The sequence below is a fragment of the Arachis ipaensis genome, chromosome B8, assembly GCF_059453495.1.
Source record: "Arachis ipaensis isolate K30076 ecotype BB chromosome B8, ASM5945349v1, whole genome shotgun sequence".
Lineage (NCBI taxonomy): Eukaryota > Viridiplantae > Streptophyta > Magnoliopsida > Fabales > Fabaceae > Arachis > Arachis ipaensis.
Window position 1 is genome coordinate 115,570,754 of NC_142443.1, and position 16,431 is coordinate 115,587,184.

The following is a 16,431-nucleotide window of genomic DNA, read 5'->3' on the forward strand; positions in this document are numbered from 1 at the left end:
GAAGTCCTTGGGATTGAACCGTCAACGGATGCATATGACGCCTACCAAGAAGTCTTGGCTACATGCGTTGACCGCGCATTCGATTGGAGTGCGATCCTCCGCATCATTGCTTTACCCGACGCATATTGGATTCGGGGGACCATAAAGCGAAGACCCAAGGGTTTAGATGTCCGCCACCTCACTCAAGAAGCCACGGCATGGGCCCAAATTCTAGCTCACTACGTGCTCCCAAGCACACATGGGTCATCCATCACCGCCGAGCTTGCCTTATTGATATGGTGCATCTTGACCGAGAAACCGGTCGACGTTCCGCATGCCATTCGCCAATCCATGGGGCGCATTCATGCCAAGGGAAATCTACCATTCCCCGCTTTAGTGACGGCATTAGTTGCGAAAGCCGGCGTCAACCGGGAGACTAAAGATAGGCGAACCTCAATACCGGTCAATGGTGATATCATTCCGACCAAGAGATGCCTTAAGCCTCCGGAAGCCACCAAGGACATTGAAATGCCCACACCAATTGGCCACGCTACCACTTCATCTACATCACAAAAATCGGCCGCCCAACGCCTTGAAGACCTTCACAACAAATTAGACCGCTATGAGAGGCGTAACCAACGCCGCTATGCTCATGTGAAGAGGCTTCTAAGCATAATCACCCCGCCTATGGAGGAACCCGATATCTCCACCTCCACCGCGACTTCAAGCGGAGATAGCAATGGCATTGGAGATGTGACACACTCGGAGCTCAACCACCCCGTGCGCCTAACCTCTAGCACGGAGGACCGTGCTAAGTTTTAAGTGTGGGGAGGTCGGCCGACCGATCTCCGTAGGTAACATCTGAATAAATCTGAATAAATTAGGATAGGTTGCATGATTAGGTTTTAGTTGGCACCATTCGCATGATAAGTTTGCTTGGTTGGAACAATGAAACTCTCTCTCAGGAAACCAACACTTTGGGGCGACCATGGCATTGCAAATTTTAAATGCTTGGATGCCAAAGTTGCATGAAGAATTATATTTTGGAACATGGGTTTGAAGTTAAGAACACAAGCTTGTGAGATTTGAGCCTAATGGTGTGGTTACATCTTATAACCACTTATTTTTCCTTCTTGTGTGCATTATTCTCTCTCTATGACTGTGATCTTTGATTTGTTTGATTCTTTATGTCCATTATTTGGTGTATTCATGCATTTACATGATTGAGGCCATCACTTCGTTAGCTCACTCACCCAAATGGCCTTACCTTCTATCTTCCTTTGTTAGCCAAATTTGAGCCTATGATTAACCCACTTTGTTCTTAATTTAGCACATTACAAGTCTTAAAGCGGAAAACAATAAAAGTCCTTATTTGGATCTTTGATTGGCTTAGGCTAGTGTGTGTGAGTATCATTCAAGTGTGGGAACCTTGGGACATTGGGTGAATAAGAGGGTATTTTGTATTATTATTGAAAATATTGGGAATTGGGTACATACTCATGTATTGATCAAATGTAAAACCTTATGCATTGACGCTCTTGTATATAGAAAAAAAAATGAGAAAAACAAAAGAACAAAAGAAAAAAAAAAGAAAAAAAAACAATATGGAAAAGAAAAAAAATAGAAAAAGAAAGAAAAAAAAAAGAGAAAGAGGAAAAATAATGAAAAGGGGACAAAAAGCCCCAACGTGAAGCTCAAGAGGAATCAATGCATAAGTATAGTGAAACGAAAAGAAAATGCATGAGTATGTGGAAAAGTGAGGAATGGGTAGTTAGGTTAGCACTTAATTGTATAGGTCATTATATAGGTTAGGTGGGAAAAGTTCAAGTTAATCAAAGATTCAAATCCTAAGTCCACTAGCCATATACGACCATACCTTGACCCTAACCCCATTACAACCTAGGAAAAGACCTCATGATAATTGTATGCATGCACTGAATAATTGTTGATTGTTAGATGAAAAACAAATCTTGGAAAGCATGATTAGGGGAGAATTGAGAGAATAAACCCCAAACACCGAGTAATTAGAGTGCAAACACTTCCGACGAGGGTTCGATGCTCAATCCTTTGATTCCCGGCTCTCGCGAGCATTCCTCATGCAAGGTTGCGCATATTGCATTTGATGCTTAGAAAGTGGCAAGTCCTATGCTTTGACCACCATCGTACCCCATGTGCTCGCATATGTCCTAAGAAGGCTAATTTGCTCCTAACCAAGTGGATAGTGGCACTAGTCATAGTTGCATGCATATAAGTAGGTTGCACTTCATGAGTCTTATACTTTTGCAATCCCTCGGTCTTCTGTGTTTCTTCGCATTTCTCTAAGCATGAGGACATGCTAGAATCTAAGTGTGGGGAGGTTGACAAACCCCAATTTGAGGATTTATCTTGTGATGATTTCAGGGGTTTTATCAATGATTCCACACACTTTCTATATGAAAATACAAGATTTTGCATTCCTTTCCTAGTTTCGCCTCATGAATGAAAACATGCTTATTTCGCACTAAAATGGATACATTTCTAATCTTCTCTTGATGCCATTCGATGCCGTGACTTGTGTGTTAAGTGGTTTCAGGATATAGAGTAGGAATGGACCGAAAGAGAGAAGGAAGACGGGTACAAAGGAAGGAAGCATGAGGATTAAGCTTTGGAAATCTCCGCATGGGCGCGTGCGCGCACCTTGCGCGCCCGCGCGGATAGGGCAACGTGGAGCCAAAGCCAAGAGCCGGCTTGAGAAGCGGCTAAGCCAGGATCTTCATGGGCGCGCACGCGTACATCACGCCTCCGCGCACATTACAAGACGTCTCAACGGCGCGTGCGCGCCGATTTGCGAATATGATTTTTTAAGAAGTCACGTGACTTAGGCGTGGAGGCAGTTAAGGATCCCACTCTTGGAGAAACACCTTGGCGGGAAAAGCTTAAGAAGACCAAAGGAACAAGGGTTGAGGACACTTAGTTAGTTCATTTTCTAGATCTAGATATTTTGGAGAGAGAGGAGAGTTAGTTACACTTTGGGGAAAAGAAGAGGGAGATTCCAAGCTTCACTAGGGTTCATCCTCATCCAATTTCTGAATTTTCAATGACTTTTTGGTGAGATCCACTACAATTCTCACTCCACTTTGTTCATGTCATAGATTTTCTTCTCCAATTTCAAGTAGTAGATGCAATTGATCAATTCTCATAGATGTAGAATTCAACTTTGTAATTTTGGATTCCTTTGAGACTTGTTGTTAGATCCTTGTGTTGCAATACTTTCAATTTGACTTTCCTTCTCATTTTACTATGACTTTCCTTATTGCTCATCACATGTTTGATAAAATGACAACACTAGCTATGGAGTAGAATTTTCACACTTGGCATAGGGTTTGGTCCTTGGAAGAAGTTGAATAGTTGTATCAATAGTTGATTTGGAATTAGGGATTGCTAGTTGGCTTGGAGTGCACTAAAGCTAGATTCCCATAAGGTGAAGCTAGGACTTGTGACTCAAGTTGATTGCTTTCATTTGACCTCCCTCTATACCTAGGGGATAACTAAATGAAGCAAGGCCTAATTGTTGTCAACATTGAATGGACTATAAGGATAGAATTTCTAATGCCAACCCTAAACCAAGTCTTTTGATAATTGATTGTTTGTTTCTCGTTACTTTGCTAAAACCTTCAAAGAATTCCAACAAGGCTTACTAAATCAATAAGATGCACACTTTGGCAATTCCAAGGGAGAACGACTCGGGAGACTAGTACTCTCGGATATAGATTGTAGATTTGTTTGATAAAGGATTTTGCGTCGGTTTAGACTATACTACGATTGATCATTTGATAATTTCTATACCGGCATAAATTCATTTGTCAGCAACCAAGTGTCCTGTTTACAAATTAAGTTTCAATTCTCATTTATAAAGTAATAACTTTCATCCTTACTAAGTGTAACCTAAAGAATCAAGCAAAAGGAATAATGATGTTACCGTCACTAAAGTATTTTCACAACATCACTTACACGACTATAGTAAGTCAACGAATTGAATCTGTTTCTTAGTTGAAGTTCCGAATTTAAAAAGAGGTAGCAAAAGTTTTCAGCCGAATTTAAAAAGGTTTTTTTGCCCACACGGATTTATTTGTTGACTTCTTTCCATTCAGTAAGAGTCTTTATTAATTTTAGTTAACCTATTTGTTTATTTGGATTTCGTCCATCCTATTCACCTTTTTTATAATGCTGCTCCTTATTTTGTATTTAAAACAATGAAGGTCCTCCCCTTCTTTGATTGACCACAGTATCACACAGTTCATACTACAACATTTAGGTATTTAAACCGAGAAAATAAATAAATAAAGTCAATTGAAGATTCATCAGAAATGCCTAAGCTTGTTTAACTTTTTAACTTTCTAATAATAGAAAATTACTGTTTATTTAAGACAATTTCAATTAATACTTTTTCAATCTGAATTGCACAATTTCAGATGTGCTGAAAAATAACAACAAAAAATTCTGTGTACATTGGTCCTATATGGACATATAAGTGTGCTAAGAATGTTATCTTAGTTTTTTTTATTTTAAAAAATCTGTAAAAAATAATTAAATAGATGAGTGGAATTGCTGATATAGGAATATTTGTTTTAAGATGCTAAATCTACCTACCATGAATATTGAGCACTTGCATGTACAACTCTGAAAGGTAAGCCTCCCCGAACCAAAGAAATGCACAACACTACAACAGTGTCATGTTTCAACAAAAAATTAACTTCACAACCCACTAAAACAGTGGAAAAAAACCAACAAAAGAAAAGGAATATTACAATACTGTTCAAAAATGGCTAAAATACTTTCACTTACCAGCATAAGTTTTCTACAGAACTTCCAACTATAAAGCAGTCTTCATTTGGTGCTTGATCATGTTCTCACCCTCAACTGGCTCCTCCTTCCTCTCCTCTTCTTCTGAACCACTCTATCTTCCACTTGCCACCATCTTTCCTTCACCAGACACTCTTCTAACAGCAGCATCGGCCTACTACATTCGGTAGCATTACTACGATCACACACACAACAGAGGATACAAAGAAGACTTCGTTGGCAATCCATTTAATCAGTTTTATTTTGTTTTTAATATTGAAATACACGATTACAGAGCACAATTTGTTATTAAACTGCATAGAAGGAAATTGCACCAAGCAATTTTTTCTTCCCCTCGTATATGTGTATTCTCCCATCTGCTGCCATATCATTACATATCACTAACCTTACAGCTATACAAAAACTATATATATAATTTAATTGGATTTTTGAAAATTTTAACTTTCAATTTAATAAAAAATACTTGTATTAATAAAAAGTTAATTAAAAGACAAACTTGACTTACGTTAATATATTTGGTAAATTAAATTTAGACAGTTTTTGAAAAGCTTCATTAACATATACATGATCTCTTTAGGCATCATTTTGAATATTAACCATTTTTATTTTTCCTATTGTTTGGATGCTTTGAATTAATTTTTACAGATTAATATAGCTATCTATAAACTTGCATTGATATCGCTTTGTAGAATCAAACAGATGTCCAAAGAAGTACAAAAAAGAGAACGGGAAAAGAAAAGGAGAGAAGTAAATCAATCCTAATGTAAGATATATGTAATTAAAAGGCTAGTTAATACCATGTCTTATAGTCTAAGATTTCTTCATATAAAATCATATTCTCTATATATAAATTCATTTCTTCAAAAATGCTAAATAGTATCCTATCATCATGCATCATCTCAAAAGCCAAAAAGATAGTGTCTAAAACAAATGAAAAAAAAAAAAAGCTCAAAATATTCACAATTTGGTAGTAAATTCTAATGTTCAACTTAGTGGTCTATGTATTTTTGCAATTGCAGTGGTCCATGTATTTTGATATTTAATTTTAATTTTATGTTTCAAAAGTTTTATCCTCCATGCTTGTAAATTAGCCACATAGTCAATGTATCTTACAGAAAATGATGTACTCCGTATGCTAGATTCTATCATATAATTTACTTTTCATAAATTCATAATCCAAGATTTATAGAAAGATTGTTGTATTCCTACCTGGGTATTTCTCGTTCCTCTCCCAGGGCGCGCATCTTTGCTATGCTGATAATTTGACTGCCTTTTCTGACATAAATGTGCATTCTTGCAGCTTTGAGCTTTGTTTAGTGAAGAGTCATGGGTAAACCCAACTTATAACTGTAAAATAACATCTTGAAGGACATACAGTGACAACACACACAGCTTGAATACACATTTCTGTGAATTACTATGTTAAAAGAAAGCTGTTTGCTAAATTCAATTAGCTGGTAATTATCTACAACTAAACATATAAGTTAGTAAAATTATTCTTCCTCATATCTGTCTCAAGATCAATGAGATTTTTTCTCTTCTCAAATATCATTTGTCAAGAAAAGTAGTGATTCTACTAACCACTAAGCTATTGTCAGTCCAATCCAACGCACAATGTTGCTCATTAATTAGATATGAGAATATATTTAATTTCTTGATACTAATAATCCAGCTGCAATTATAAAAAACAAAGCTCATTAATTAGATATGAGAAAATATATTTAATTTTAAAAATACGTAGAAATAGCATTAGTTAGGAACTCTGCATAATCTCTTCATCTACCGACATGTTACCACAACACTATAATCTCAGTCAATTCCATCACACTTTCCAACCACAGATCACAGCTTATCAACAATCAGCTTATATTTTTCCATTTAAATTTTGTCTAGTTTACACCTTTAGAATTACATACCACAACATATCAAGTGATTTCACATATAGAAAAGAAATATTGAGAAAAGAAATTAACTGTCTCAATTTGCCTCCTGAAGGGTAAAAGTCAGGTTTCCATCTTCAATAAAAATTAACAGATACGATGAAACAAATCAACTTAAATAAATGAAAATCTGATTTTAGGGGAAAATAAAAACCTTAAACACCGTCCATCTCTTTGTCAACCTTGGCTTCCATTTCGTGGAAGGCCCCTAGCTTTCTTCTTATCTGTTTCGGTGGGAACATGGGTTAGTAAAGATAGGTAATTTTGACCAAAATCAAAACTCTTTTACTCTGATTCAATCACAATTGCAAAGAATACGTAGTGTTTCACTATATATTTGCCATTTCAGAGCCTTATAACAGAGTATTTGGTAGATGTAAACAATTATATAAGCTTTTAAAAGAAAAATAGTGAAAAAAACTCACCTGAATGTATCTTCTTTGAGGTTGAGGCATGATGAACACGGTTCAAAACAGAGAAGGTAGATATGATGAAGAAGTGCGAACTGTGTAAGGTTAAGGTTAGTACTTTCTGCGAGTCGGACCAGGCTACCCTATGCTGGTAGTTCTTGTACTTTGGCGTTGCTGTTGTAGTTCTTGTATTCGACAGAGAGGAAATCATCTGAGGCGGTAGAGGTAGACGGTGCCAATACGGGGAGCAAATGAAAATAAACACCAAATGAATCCAAAAAATTTGAAGCTACTTCTTCAGAGCTGCAGAGCAAAATGAGGAATGAGAGCAAGAGAGAGATTCAAATCTTGGATTTGAAATGGGGAAAGATTCAATATTACTCAAGCTATTCTTTGAAACTGAATATATACAAATGATTTTTTCCTACACTTTTCCATTGGTTCCTCCTCCGGTAATAACATTCAACATTCTCAGAACCAAAGCTCTTTTACTCTGATTCAATCACAATTTCATTTTCACTATATATATATCAATTCAGAGCCTTACATAGTACTATAGTAGATGGAACACTCATATCTAAGAGAAGATTAATTTATTAAAGACTGATATCACAGCAAACAGGCCTTGAATCCGTTTTCCAATTCATGAGAAAAACCATGAGGATTAATGTTAGAAGAAAATAAAATAGACAACTATGAAACCATTCGAAAATAACAACACCTATCAGGGATGTAACGCAAATCATCATAAACCCATTTAAAAAATTTAGGTGTTCATTATTTCATTCCCCTACATAGTGCTAAAAGTAAATCAAGAGATAAAAACAGCTGTAATCACAATCCAACACTATAATCAATAGACAGGAATTCAGAATAGTAACCTTTTCCAATATAGAGTATCCAGATGAAGACGGCAGCAGAGATGGCACCGAGAAAAAGCATTCCAACATTCTTGAAGTGGTCAAAACAGTTCAAAAATAAAAATTGAAGAAATAAATGTGATAAGTAAATTCTAAAATCCACTGGTGTGAAGATAAAATACTTAACTCTTTAGGGTTTTCTATCCGGCGGTGACCATGGCGAATAGCAGGCGCTTGTGGCAGCAGAGGAGCTCCCTCCTCCCCCGCGTTCTCTGCTTCCTCCCTCTACTACTTTTCTTCTTCCATTTTTTTACTCTCCCCTCTTTCCAATGTAGCTGCTGGATCCAATGTAGCTATTCTTTTGGGAAAATCCCCGCTGAGTTTCAAATTTCAAAATTCAATTTTCATGAATGCTCGCCAGCCTGAGAAGGCAACTGAGTTTGCTGCTTCTGCTGCTGAGCCGCCGCAGCTGAACCCTTCTCGGGTGGAGACGCCGGTGCCGCCGCGGCGATTTTCTGTGAAGGGTCCTCGGCGTCGTCATCTAACAAATGGAAAGTGTTCGCCATTTTTGGAAAGCCGGCGCGACATGAAGTGCGACGAAGCAGACCAGAGAGGCAGAGAGAGAAGTGTCAATGTCGTCGATGCGGTAGGGTGCTACGGCGACGAAGGAATGCCGGCGCAGCTCGGAGTGCAACGGGGCGGAACCAAAGAGAGAGTGAGAGGAAGCAGGCCAGAGAGAGGAAAAGATCCCGGTGGTTTACCTTTTTAATTCCTTCTTTTTTTTTTATTCCTAAAATAGTAAAATTTGTGAGGTTGACACCTGGATGAAAGTTCCACAGCAAATATACAAGTAGGAGAGGAGATTAAGTTAAACACCCTCATTTTTCACCCTAGACCTCAGCAGCCTCACCTTCTTCCTCTGCCTCCAACTGCTGCTTCTCCTCTCTTCCAAGGTTCCCTGCGTCTCCGCCGGCGCCAGCCACTAGTTCGCCGCCGTTCGTCCAGCGCGCTGACCCTCACAACCCGCCGTTCATCGACGGTGCGTTCGACTTTGCGTTCTCCGCAAGGCTCGACAAGGCGCTGTTCCCGGCGAGATTCGCTAGAGAGATGGATCGCCGTGTCAGGTCTGGTGGCTCGTGTGTTTATTCGCTAGCAAGGCCCAAATGAAATAAATTATATCCCCCATTGGATGAAAAACTCTATGATTGGGTTGGGTCAGGGAGACACTTCACTCACAATCTTATTTCTTATTCATCTTCTCTTCACGTGTGTTTTGTTTCTCTAATTCTCCCAATCAAATTTTAGTCTCAGGCATCTTCTCCAATAATCCCAACGAACGAGTGTCAAGACTGGCCTAGCAGGTTAATCAATGGATAGAAAAAAGCACAGAATCATGATGGTCTCTGATTTTTTCTATCCCAACTTTGGTGGCGTCGAGAACCACATCTATTATCTCTCTCAGTGCTTACTCAAGCTAGGCCACAAGGTCATAATCACATTCTCTGTAATTCAATCAATTTGTTAGTTAATGATCTACTGCTTATGCTGTTAATTTCTTTTTCGTAATTTGTATGAATTAAAAGAAAAATATATGATACGAGTATTATCGAATTCAGGTAGTGGTTGTAACTCATGCATATGAAAACCGATCTGGGGTTAGATACATGACTGGTGGTTTGAAAGTTTACTATGTTCCGTGGAGGCCTTTTGTTATGCAGAACTCATTCCCAACCCTATTTCCCTCACTCCCCATTATTAGAACCATTCTCATTCGAGAAAGAATCACTATTGTCCATGGACATCAAGCATTTTCCACTCTCTGTCATGAAGCTCTCATGCATTCTAGAACCATGGGGTACAGGGTTGTATTCACGGATCATTCTCTCTATGGATTTTCGGATGCTGGAAGCATACATATGAACAAGGTCTTGCAGTTTACATTGGCTGATGTGAGTCAGGCCATATGTGTTTCGCATACGAGCAAGGAGAATACAGTGTTGCGGTCGGGGCTGCCCCCGGAGAAGGTTTTTGTTATACCTAATGCTGTGGACACTGCAATGTTCAAGCCAGCGGTGGTGCAGCCGAGCCGCTCGGAGATTGTTATTGTTGTTATTAGCCGGTTGGTTTATCGCAAGGGAGCAGATTTGCTTGTTGAAGTCATTCCAGATGTATGCCGTCTACATCCCAATGTGAGTAGATGATAGAAAAAAAAAGGAAAAAAATTTTTGGTTTTTCTTGGATGACATATTTTGAGTGTAATTCCATGCTAAGGTCCCTTGTGGGAATGGTTTGACCTTTCTCTGCGGTACTTCAAATTGCAATGTTTTTGTTTGGTTCAATTTCTCTATGGTTCTTGCCCTATTATTGCTCCGTATAAGTTATATTGCTTTTGTGTAAAAGTCTAAATCCTGCTTTTCAAAGCTGTAGTGGGATGTTAAATATGTGAGTACCTATAGAACCTTGAGAGGCCACAGCATTCCCAAGGAGTTTGCACATTGCTTTCTGATGATAATTGGAATTGTAGGTTCGTTTCATTGTTGGAGGTGATGGACCTAAGCGTGTGCGGTTGGAGGAGATGAGAGAAAAACATTCTCTTCAAGATCGAGTTGAAATGTTGGGAGCCGTGCCACATGCACAAGTCCGATCTGTTCTAATATCAGGACACATCTTCTTAAACAGGTTCTGCTTCCTTATATTTTCCTCTTTTTAAGCTTTCCAATGATGATATTAGAATTGTACATGTCACCATGTTGTCTAATTTTGGAATTCAAGCAATGTTGGAAGCTTATGTTATTTTCATTTTGAGAGCTTCAACATTCAGGTCATTTTACAATCCATATCTATTGTCATTCATTAATAATGTTTGAATTATTTCAGTTCCTTAACTGAAGCTTTCTGTATAGCCATATTAGAGGCTGCTAGTTGTGGATTGTTAACAGTTAGCACACGTGTTGGAGGAGTTCCCGAGGTGGGTGCAACTTTCCTTCTTTTACCTGTTCAGTATGAGAATAAATGCTCTTTATTCTTTGATTAGTTTAATTTTTCTTACAAAAATCTGTTTCTTTCCAATTCCACAATTTTGGAATGCTGTCTTGCAAGGATTGATATGGATTCACTTCTTTGCTGTATAGGTTTTACCAGATGACATGATCATTTTGGCAGAACCTGATCCTGGTGATATGGTGCTTGCGATTGAAAGGGCAATATCAATGCTGCCAAAAGTTGATCCACAAGTCATGCACCACCGGGTGATTGTTGTTTGAGGGATACGTCCCTGATTCAATTGGTAAAAACTAGTTCTTTTTTAATTTTTTTTCTTTTTTCCTTTTTGTAGATGAGGGAACTCTATAACTGGCATGATGTTGCCAAAAGGACTGAAATTGTATATGATCGTGCTTTGAAGTGCCCCAATCAAAATCTACTTGAACGGCTCTCACGGTACATTCTTAACATTATATGTTGAATTTCATTGTAATGGTATTGTATACTTTTCACTTTAAAGTTGTAAAGGGAAATCTGGTTTTTATTCTTTTTATGTGATTTGTTGATTACTTGAGGATAAAATTACTTGTTCTGCTTCTAACATAGTTTAGTTGGGTTGGTAGCTGGCAAAGCAAGGAATCATTAGGTTTTTCATTTAGTATCTACACTATTATATTTATTCTTGCTATGCGGACAAATTTTTGGATTACTAAATTAAGAAACAGAACATGAAGCTGATTATTATTTCTGGATTTTTCTCTTCCATTCAAAGATTGATGTCAATTGGATATCAAAGCATACTTAAGGAATGAAGGGGCTAGTTCTAGTAGAAACTGATAGTCTATGTTCTGTCAGATACCTTTATTGCGGAGTGTGGGCAGGCAAGCTGTTTTTCCTGGTTATGATAGTTGATTTTTTGTTTTGGCGGCTATTGGAACTATGGCAGGTAAGCTAGTGGCCTTAGATATCCTTGCCATTTTTAGCTTATTTATGTTTTTAGCCTATAAGCATACTACTTGCATTTCTACTTTATTAGCCTGCAGAGGACATTGAGGAGATGCCAGATTTAACTCTTCCACACATCTCCAACAAAGAGACATTGCAAGAAACCGAATGAAACGTGTGTTGTGATACTGAATTTTCATTACTGTCTAGTCTGCAATGCAGAATATAAAGAGAATATTTTATTGTTCAGTTGGCTTCGTTGCATCGCTGGACTACGCAGCTTCTGCACCAGAAATCAGAGGCATGAAGCATGTGGATTGCCATTTAGATTGTAGTGAGCCAAGGTAGAAGCTTTGTTAGTGACATAGTGTCAATGTGTTAGCATTTACTTTGTTTAGTAATCAAACATGTCAATTTGGTCTTTGGAATTGAAATCACGATTTATTTATTTTTTCTATGAGGTGCTTAGAGTTTAGGTTCTTTCTTCCACGAGAATTTGCGACTTCCAGTTTTTGTTCCTCGGAAATATTCCCACAAGAAAGATCCTCTCTTCCATGTAATGAAAATTATGTTTGAGATAGTTCTATTGACTCTATATGTATGCTTATTGATTGGGCTAGTTTAATTGACTGCCTAAATTGCTTTACAAATTTGGCTTGACATGTTAACTTACACTTAATGGTTTTGTTTTTGGTCATAACACTGTTAGGGCTGGGCAAAAAGATCCAAATTTAAAACCAGTAATAAATAAAAAGAAGTCAACCAAATTATATGGATTTTGTAGTTTAGTTTTTTAATCCAAACCATTTAAACTGTTTCAGATCTGGATCCAGAACCAGATCCAAATTTAGATCCAAAATAAAAAAAAAAATTCTAATATGAATTTGACATTGAGTTTGGTTTTGCAGTTCACCATTAACACACACAGCCTCTTCTTCTTTCTCTTTGGATCGTCGCTGCACCGCCGCTCTGTTCCGCCATCCGCCTTTCCTCTTGGGGTACCAACGCTCTAGAAAAGTGTTGATAGCTTTGTGGCTTCGGAAAATGAGACTTGGAGGGAGAGAATGAGGTAGGTAATGATGTTTGGACTTATGTTTATTGGGATTGAAAGCTTCTACCCTAATTATTAGGATTAGTCTTGAAATTCATAAATTACGTGGGAATTAGGGGTCTTTGCTTGTTTTGATTTTGGTGCCCCTAATTGCTAGTTGTAATGTGAAGGTTATTGAGATGGAATCATGAATAGAGCAGAAAACATAGATTTAAAGCTCTTCTTTTCTCTTTAAGTGATACTGTATTGATTTAAATATGCAACAAGAAATTCAGACTTAAAAGATGTTCAAATTTATATAGTATTTGCAGGGTATCAAAATTCTCCGAAGCGCGGGATCCCCGTGGGGACTGCGCCCAATGGGGAGGCGGGGAATTTTCCCAGTGGGGATGGGGATGGGACTAAAATCCTCCCAAGATAGGCGCGGGGACTCCAGTGGGGATCCCCACCCCGTCCCAGATAATTCTCCGAATTCTTGAGTTTTACTTAAATACCCTTAATTTGTTTCTAATATAGGAACTTTTTAGTAATTTCACTTATTGAAAATCCTAACCCTACCTTATTGAATGTCTTCCCTTCTCTCTTACTACTCCACTTAGCACCGTCCCCAAACCCCAACTCTCCAGAAAAGTTCAAAACTCCCATAGCTGTGTCCATAGTCACAGCCATAGCACCAAACCCTCCTTGCCAATTGCCACCGGTCACTCCTCCTGCTCAATGCTTACCGTTACCAAGCCATCACCCTCACAGCTTCACCGCGTCGTTCTCTCTTTTCAGGCACGGTGTCCTTCCCCTCTCCACTCCTGCGTCTGCGTGATTGCGTCCATTCTCGTCACTGTCGCCGCGTCCATTCTCCCCTCTCCACCGTCGCATTCCACTGCTCCGCCCTCTCTTCGCTGCTCGTTGTCTACTGGAGAGCATCGCTGCTGACATTGCAGCAGCCACCGGTTGCCCCTCTTCCAATCCTCTTCCTCCTCTCCATCCACTTGACTTCAGGTTTGATTCTCTCTCCTTCTATGTATCCGAAACAATTAGACATATAGGGTTTATAATTATGAAATAGTTAGGGTTTCATACTCCTCCTCTGTATAATCAGTTGTGTTTTCTGAATATTGAATAATATGCTCTGTTATGTGTTTTTTTGTTGATTTATTGAAGTTTATAATTTATCCCTTTGTGTTTTTTGCCTTTTTTACTGATTTATTGCAGTTTAAAATCTTAATTTGTATAATCTGTTATGTGTTCTTTGTATAATCTTCTCTATTATGTGTTGTTTTTGCTGATTTATAGTTTATCCCTCTTTGTTTTTGCCGTTTTTGCTGATTGATTATGTTTTATGAAATATGATTTGCTATGTTGTATTTCTGGACTTATAATCTTGGATAAAATATGTTTGTGTCTTTGTAATAATGTTTTGTAGTTTATTTTTTGTTTTTAAAATTTTTACTATAATTTTCATATAAAATTATAAATGTTGAACATAGGGAGATGGGGAATGGGTCCCTGTAGAAAACACGGGAAACGCAGGAAACGGGGATGGGGATAATTATCCCCCCATGGCGGGGATCAATTCTGGGGGCGGGGACGGGGACGGGGAGGCATCTCCCGCCCCGCCTCATTGACATCCTTATATTTGCTAGACTTCATCAAGGGAAACTATTAGCTTTCCATGGTGTTTTTTTACTTTGGTGTGTTGAATGAAAATTTATAGCTCTTATAAGTTTTACTGATGGTTGGTGTATTTTATAATGATAACGGATTGCTTACTAAACAAAAAAAAAAAATCAAAGTTAAAATCCTTTGACTTTGGCAAGGCCAAGTTTAAAGGAATTATTCATAATTTATCGCAAAACAATCCTATCATTTAATGTTATTTACGATGTGATGGACTTTGATTCAAATGTTTGTAATGTGCCTATTGGTGTTGTCTGTGGTAGAAGTTATACATTTGTCAACTTTTCACCCCTCGAAAATGCTCTGAAAATTCATGCTTTGTTGCAGTTCAATCTTATATCCATTGGTGTATTTGTCAATAATCCATAATAAGGATAATGAGATTCATGGTGTAATTTAAATCCAAAGAGTACCGGAGATAGATTCATGGTGCAATTTAAATCCATAATAATCAATTTTATTGATTGTTGTCTTACATTTCAAATAGTGTTATCACCTTGTCCTATTTGCTCTTGCTAGCAATTACCTTAGGTAAGTCATTGCTTGCTAATTCAATTTCAGTTTTTGATTAGATACTTATATGTAAAATTTAGATCACGTTCCTGGTTGGTTTTTTTATTTCTAAATTCATGAATTATAAAGTATCGTATTAGCTATAGTGTATTTTTATATTGTATTATTGCCTGTTAGACTTTTCTTCTTTATTTGTCTAATTAAATTAAAAGAGAGTTAACACTGAAAAAGAAAAATAAGTTGGCTTTATTAATATTGGCCTTATATTATATGCATAACAAGATGACTGATGTTCCGAGGGTCCTCTGGTCTTCTGAAATATTAATATGAGCCTGAACGTGAGGTCTAGATCCCTTATGAGACAGTGTTCGACTTATTTGGTGTCGAGGTGCCGCCGTCTGAATTCCTCGTGAGGAGGTGGAGGTGGTAACTGCAAGAGACTCCAATGCTTAAGTCAACTAGGGTTTTAGGCAGGTTTTTTTTAGATTAGAACGTAAATTATAGTTCAGGAATGTCAGTGTATTTATAGTAGAATGCTAACCACCTTTGTTGGAGTAGTTCCACCTTTATGGGTGGATGATTGTTTCCTTTATCTTGGGAGTTGTTGAGACATATCTTTTAGAGAAGATAGAGATAGTAGAAAAGATTCGCGGAGGCAGTTACTTGCTTGGACAAGCAGAGCTGGGCTCTTTTCACGGTATTCGACCTCCTTAAAGAGGTCGGGTATAGATTGGAGGCCCCCCTCTGTGAGTCGGACCTTTTCTCTTTATTGGGCTTGTCTTTTATCCATTGGGTCAGGATATGAACAACTGATAACAATAATATTGAGGCACCATGATTGTCCACTAGTACTCAACCATCTTTTCTATTGTCAAATGTTTGTAAAAATTGGTCAATTGTTTGGGATCATTTTGAAATAGAGAATGTTATCGAGAAAAAGTCTAAATGCAAATATTATGGTAACTTAATACAATATGGAAATGAAACCAGCTTAATGGGTAGTCATTTAAGAATATGTTAAATTCTAACCGATTCGAACAAAAGAAACAAAAAGACAATCACACTGAGTATAAATGAGTGTGGTGTTTCAAATTTATCTAGTTCGCTCTCAAATTTGACCAAAAAGAGGCTCGAACAACACTTTTGAAAATGTTTGTTGTGGAGGACATACCATTTTGGTTTGTTGAGAGTCTGAAATTCCGATGTGCATGTCCTACAAGCAAGATTCAAAATTT

The 16,431-nt window shown here is 37.8% G+C and overlaps 2 protein-coding genes across 15 annotated transcripts; one reads left to right on the top strand and one right to left on the bottom strand.

Annotated features, from left to right (window-relative positions):
* Positions 1 to 6,776: 6,776 nt before the first annotated feature.
* Positions 6,777 to 8,795, bottom strand: LOC148549342 (uncharacterized). Its single transcript, XM_088495723.1, has 3 exons — positions 8,053 to 8,795; positions 7,187 to 7,460; positions 6,777 to 6,985 (listed from the first exon to the last, which is right to left on the bottom strand). Exons 1-3 carry the CDS (start codon positions 8,119 to 8,121, stop codon positions 6,939 to 6,941), a joined length of 390 nt encoding a protein of 129 aa, XP_088351849.1. The 5' UTR covers positions 8,122 to 8,795; the 3' UTR covers positions 6,777 to 6,938.
* Positions 8,795 to 16,148, top strand: LOC107613317 (phosphatidylinositol N-acetylglucosaminyltransferase subunit A). 14 transcript variants are annotated; one of them, XR_015896335.1, is made up of 12 exons: positions 8,795 to 9,517; positions 9,648 to 10,220; positions 10,556 to 10,710; positions 10,909 to 10,999; positions 11,163 to 11,279; positions 11,366 to 11,469; positions 11,869 to 11,959; positions 12,050 to 12,302; positions 12,867 to 13,027; positions 13,321 to 14,005; positions 15,562 to 15,670; positions 15,798 to 16,148. XR_015896335.1 is itself a non-coding variant. In XM_088496727.1 (9 exons), exons 1-8 carry the CDS (start codon positions 9,401 to 9,403, stop codon positions 12,128 to 12,130), a joined length of 1,329 nt encoding a protein of 442 aa, XP_088352853.1. In that variant the 5' UTR covers positions 8,795 to 9,400; the 3' UTR covers positions 12,131 to 12,133; positions 12,209 to 12,538. The 14 variants fall into 14 exon arrangements, 2 of the variants coding, with proteins under 2 accessions (XP_088352853.1, XP_088352854.1); XR_015896333.1 differs by having other exon boundaries at positions 12,050 to 12,133; positions 12,209 to 12,302; positions 13,787 to 14,005; positions 14,494 to 16,148; XR_015896338.1 differs by lacking the exons at positions 15,562 to 15,670; positions 15,798 to 16,148 and having other exon boundaries at positions 8,795 to 9,245; positions 9,337 to 9,517; positions 12,050 to 12,133; positions 12,209 to 12,302; positions 13,787 to 14,182.
* Positions 16,149 to 16,431: the final 283 nt, after the last annotated feature.

Coding starts and splice junctions, on each gene's coding strand:
- LOC107613317 (XM_088496727.1), top strand. CDS start 9,401: ATGGATAGAAAAAAGCACAGAATCATGATGGTCTCTGATTTTTTCTAT. Junction 11,000..11,162: donor GTGTTGGAGGAGTTCCCGAG/GTGGGTGCAACT, acceptor TTTGCTGTATAG/GTTTTACCAGATGACATGAT. Junction 11,470..11,868: donor CTACTTGAACGGCTCTCACG/GTACATTCTTAA, acceptor ATGTTCTGTCAG/ATACCTTTATTGCGGAGTGT.
- LOC148549342 (XM_088495723.1), bottom strand. CDS start 8,121: ATGTTGGAATGCTTTTTCTCGGTGCCATCTCTGCTGCCGTCTTCATCT. Junction 7,461..8,052: donor GATACTCTATATTGGAAAAG/GTTACTATTCTG, acceptor CTGAAGAAGTAG/CTTCAAATTTTTTGGATTCA. Junction 6,986..7,186: donor CTCAAAGAAGATACATTCAG/GTGAGTTTTTTT, acceptor CCACCGAAACAG/ATAAGAAGAAAGCTAGGGGC.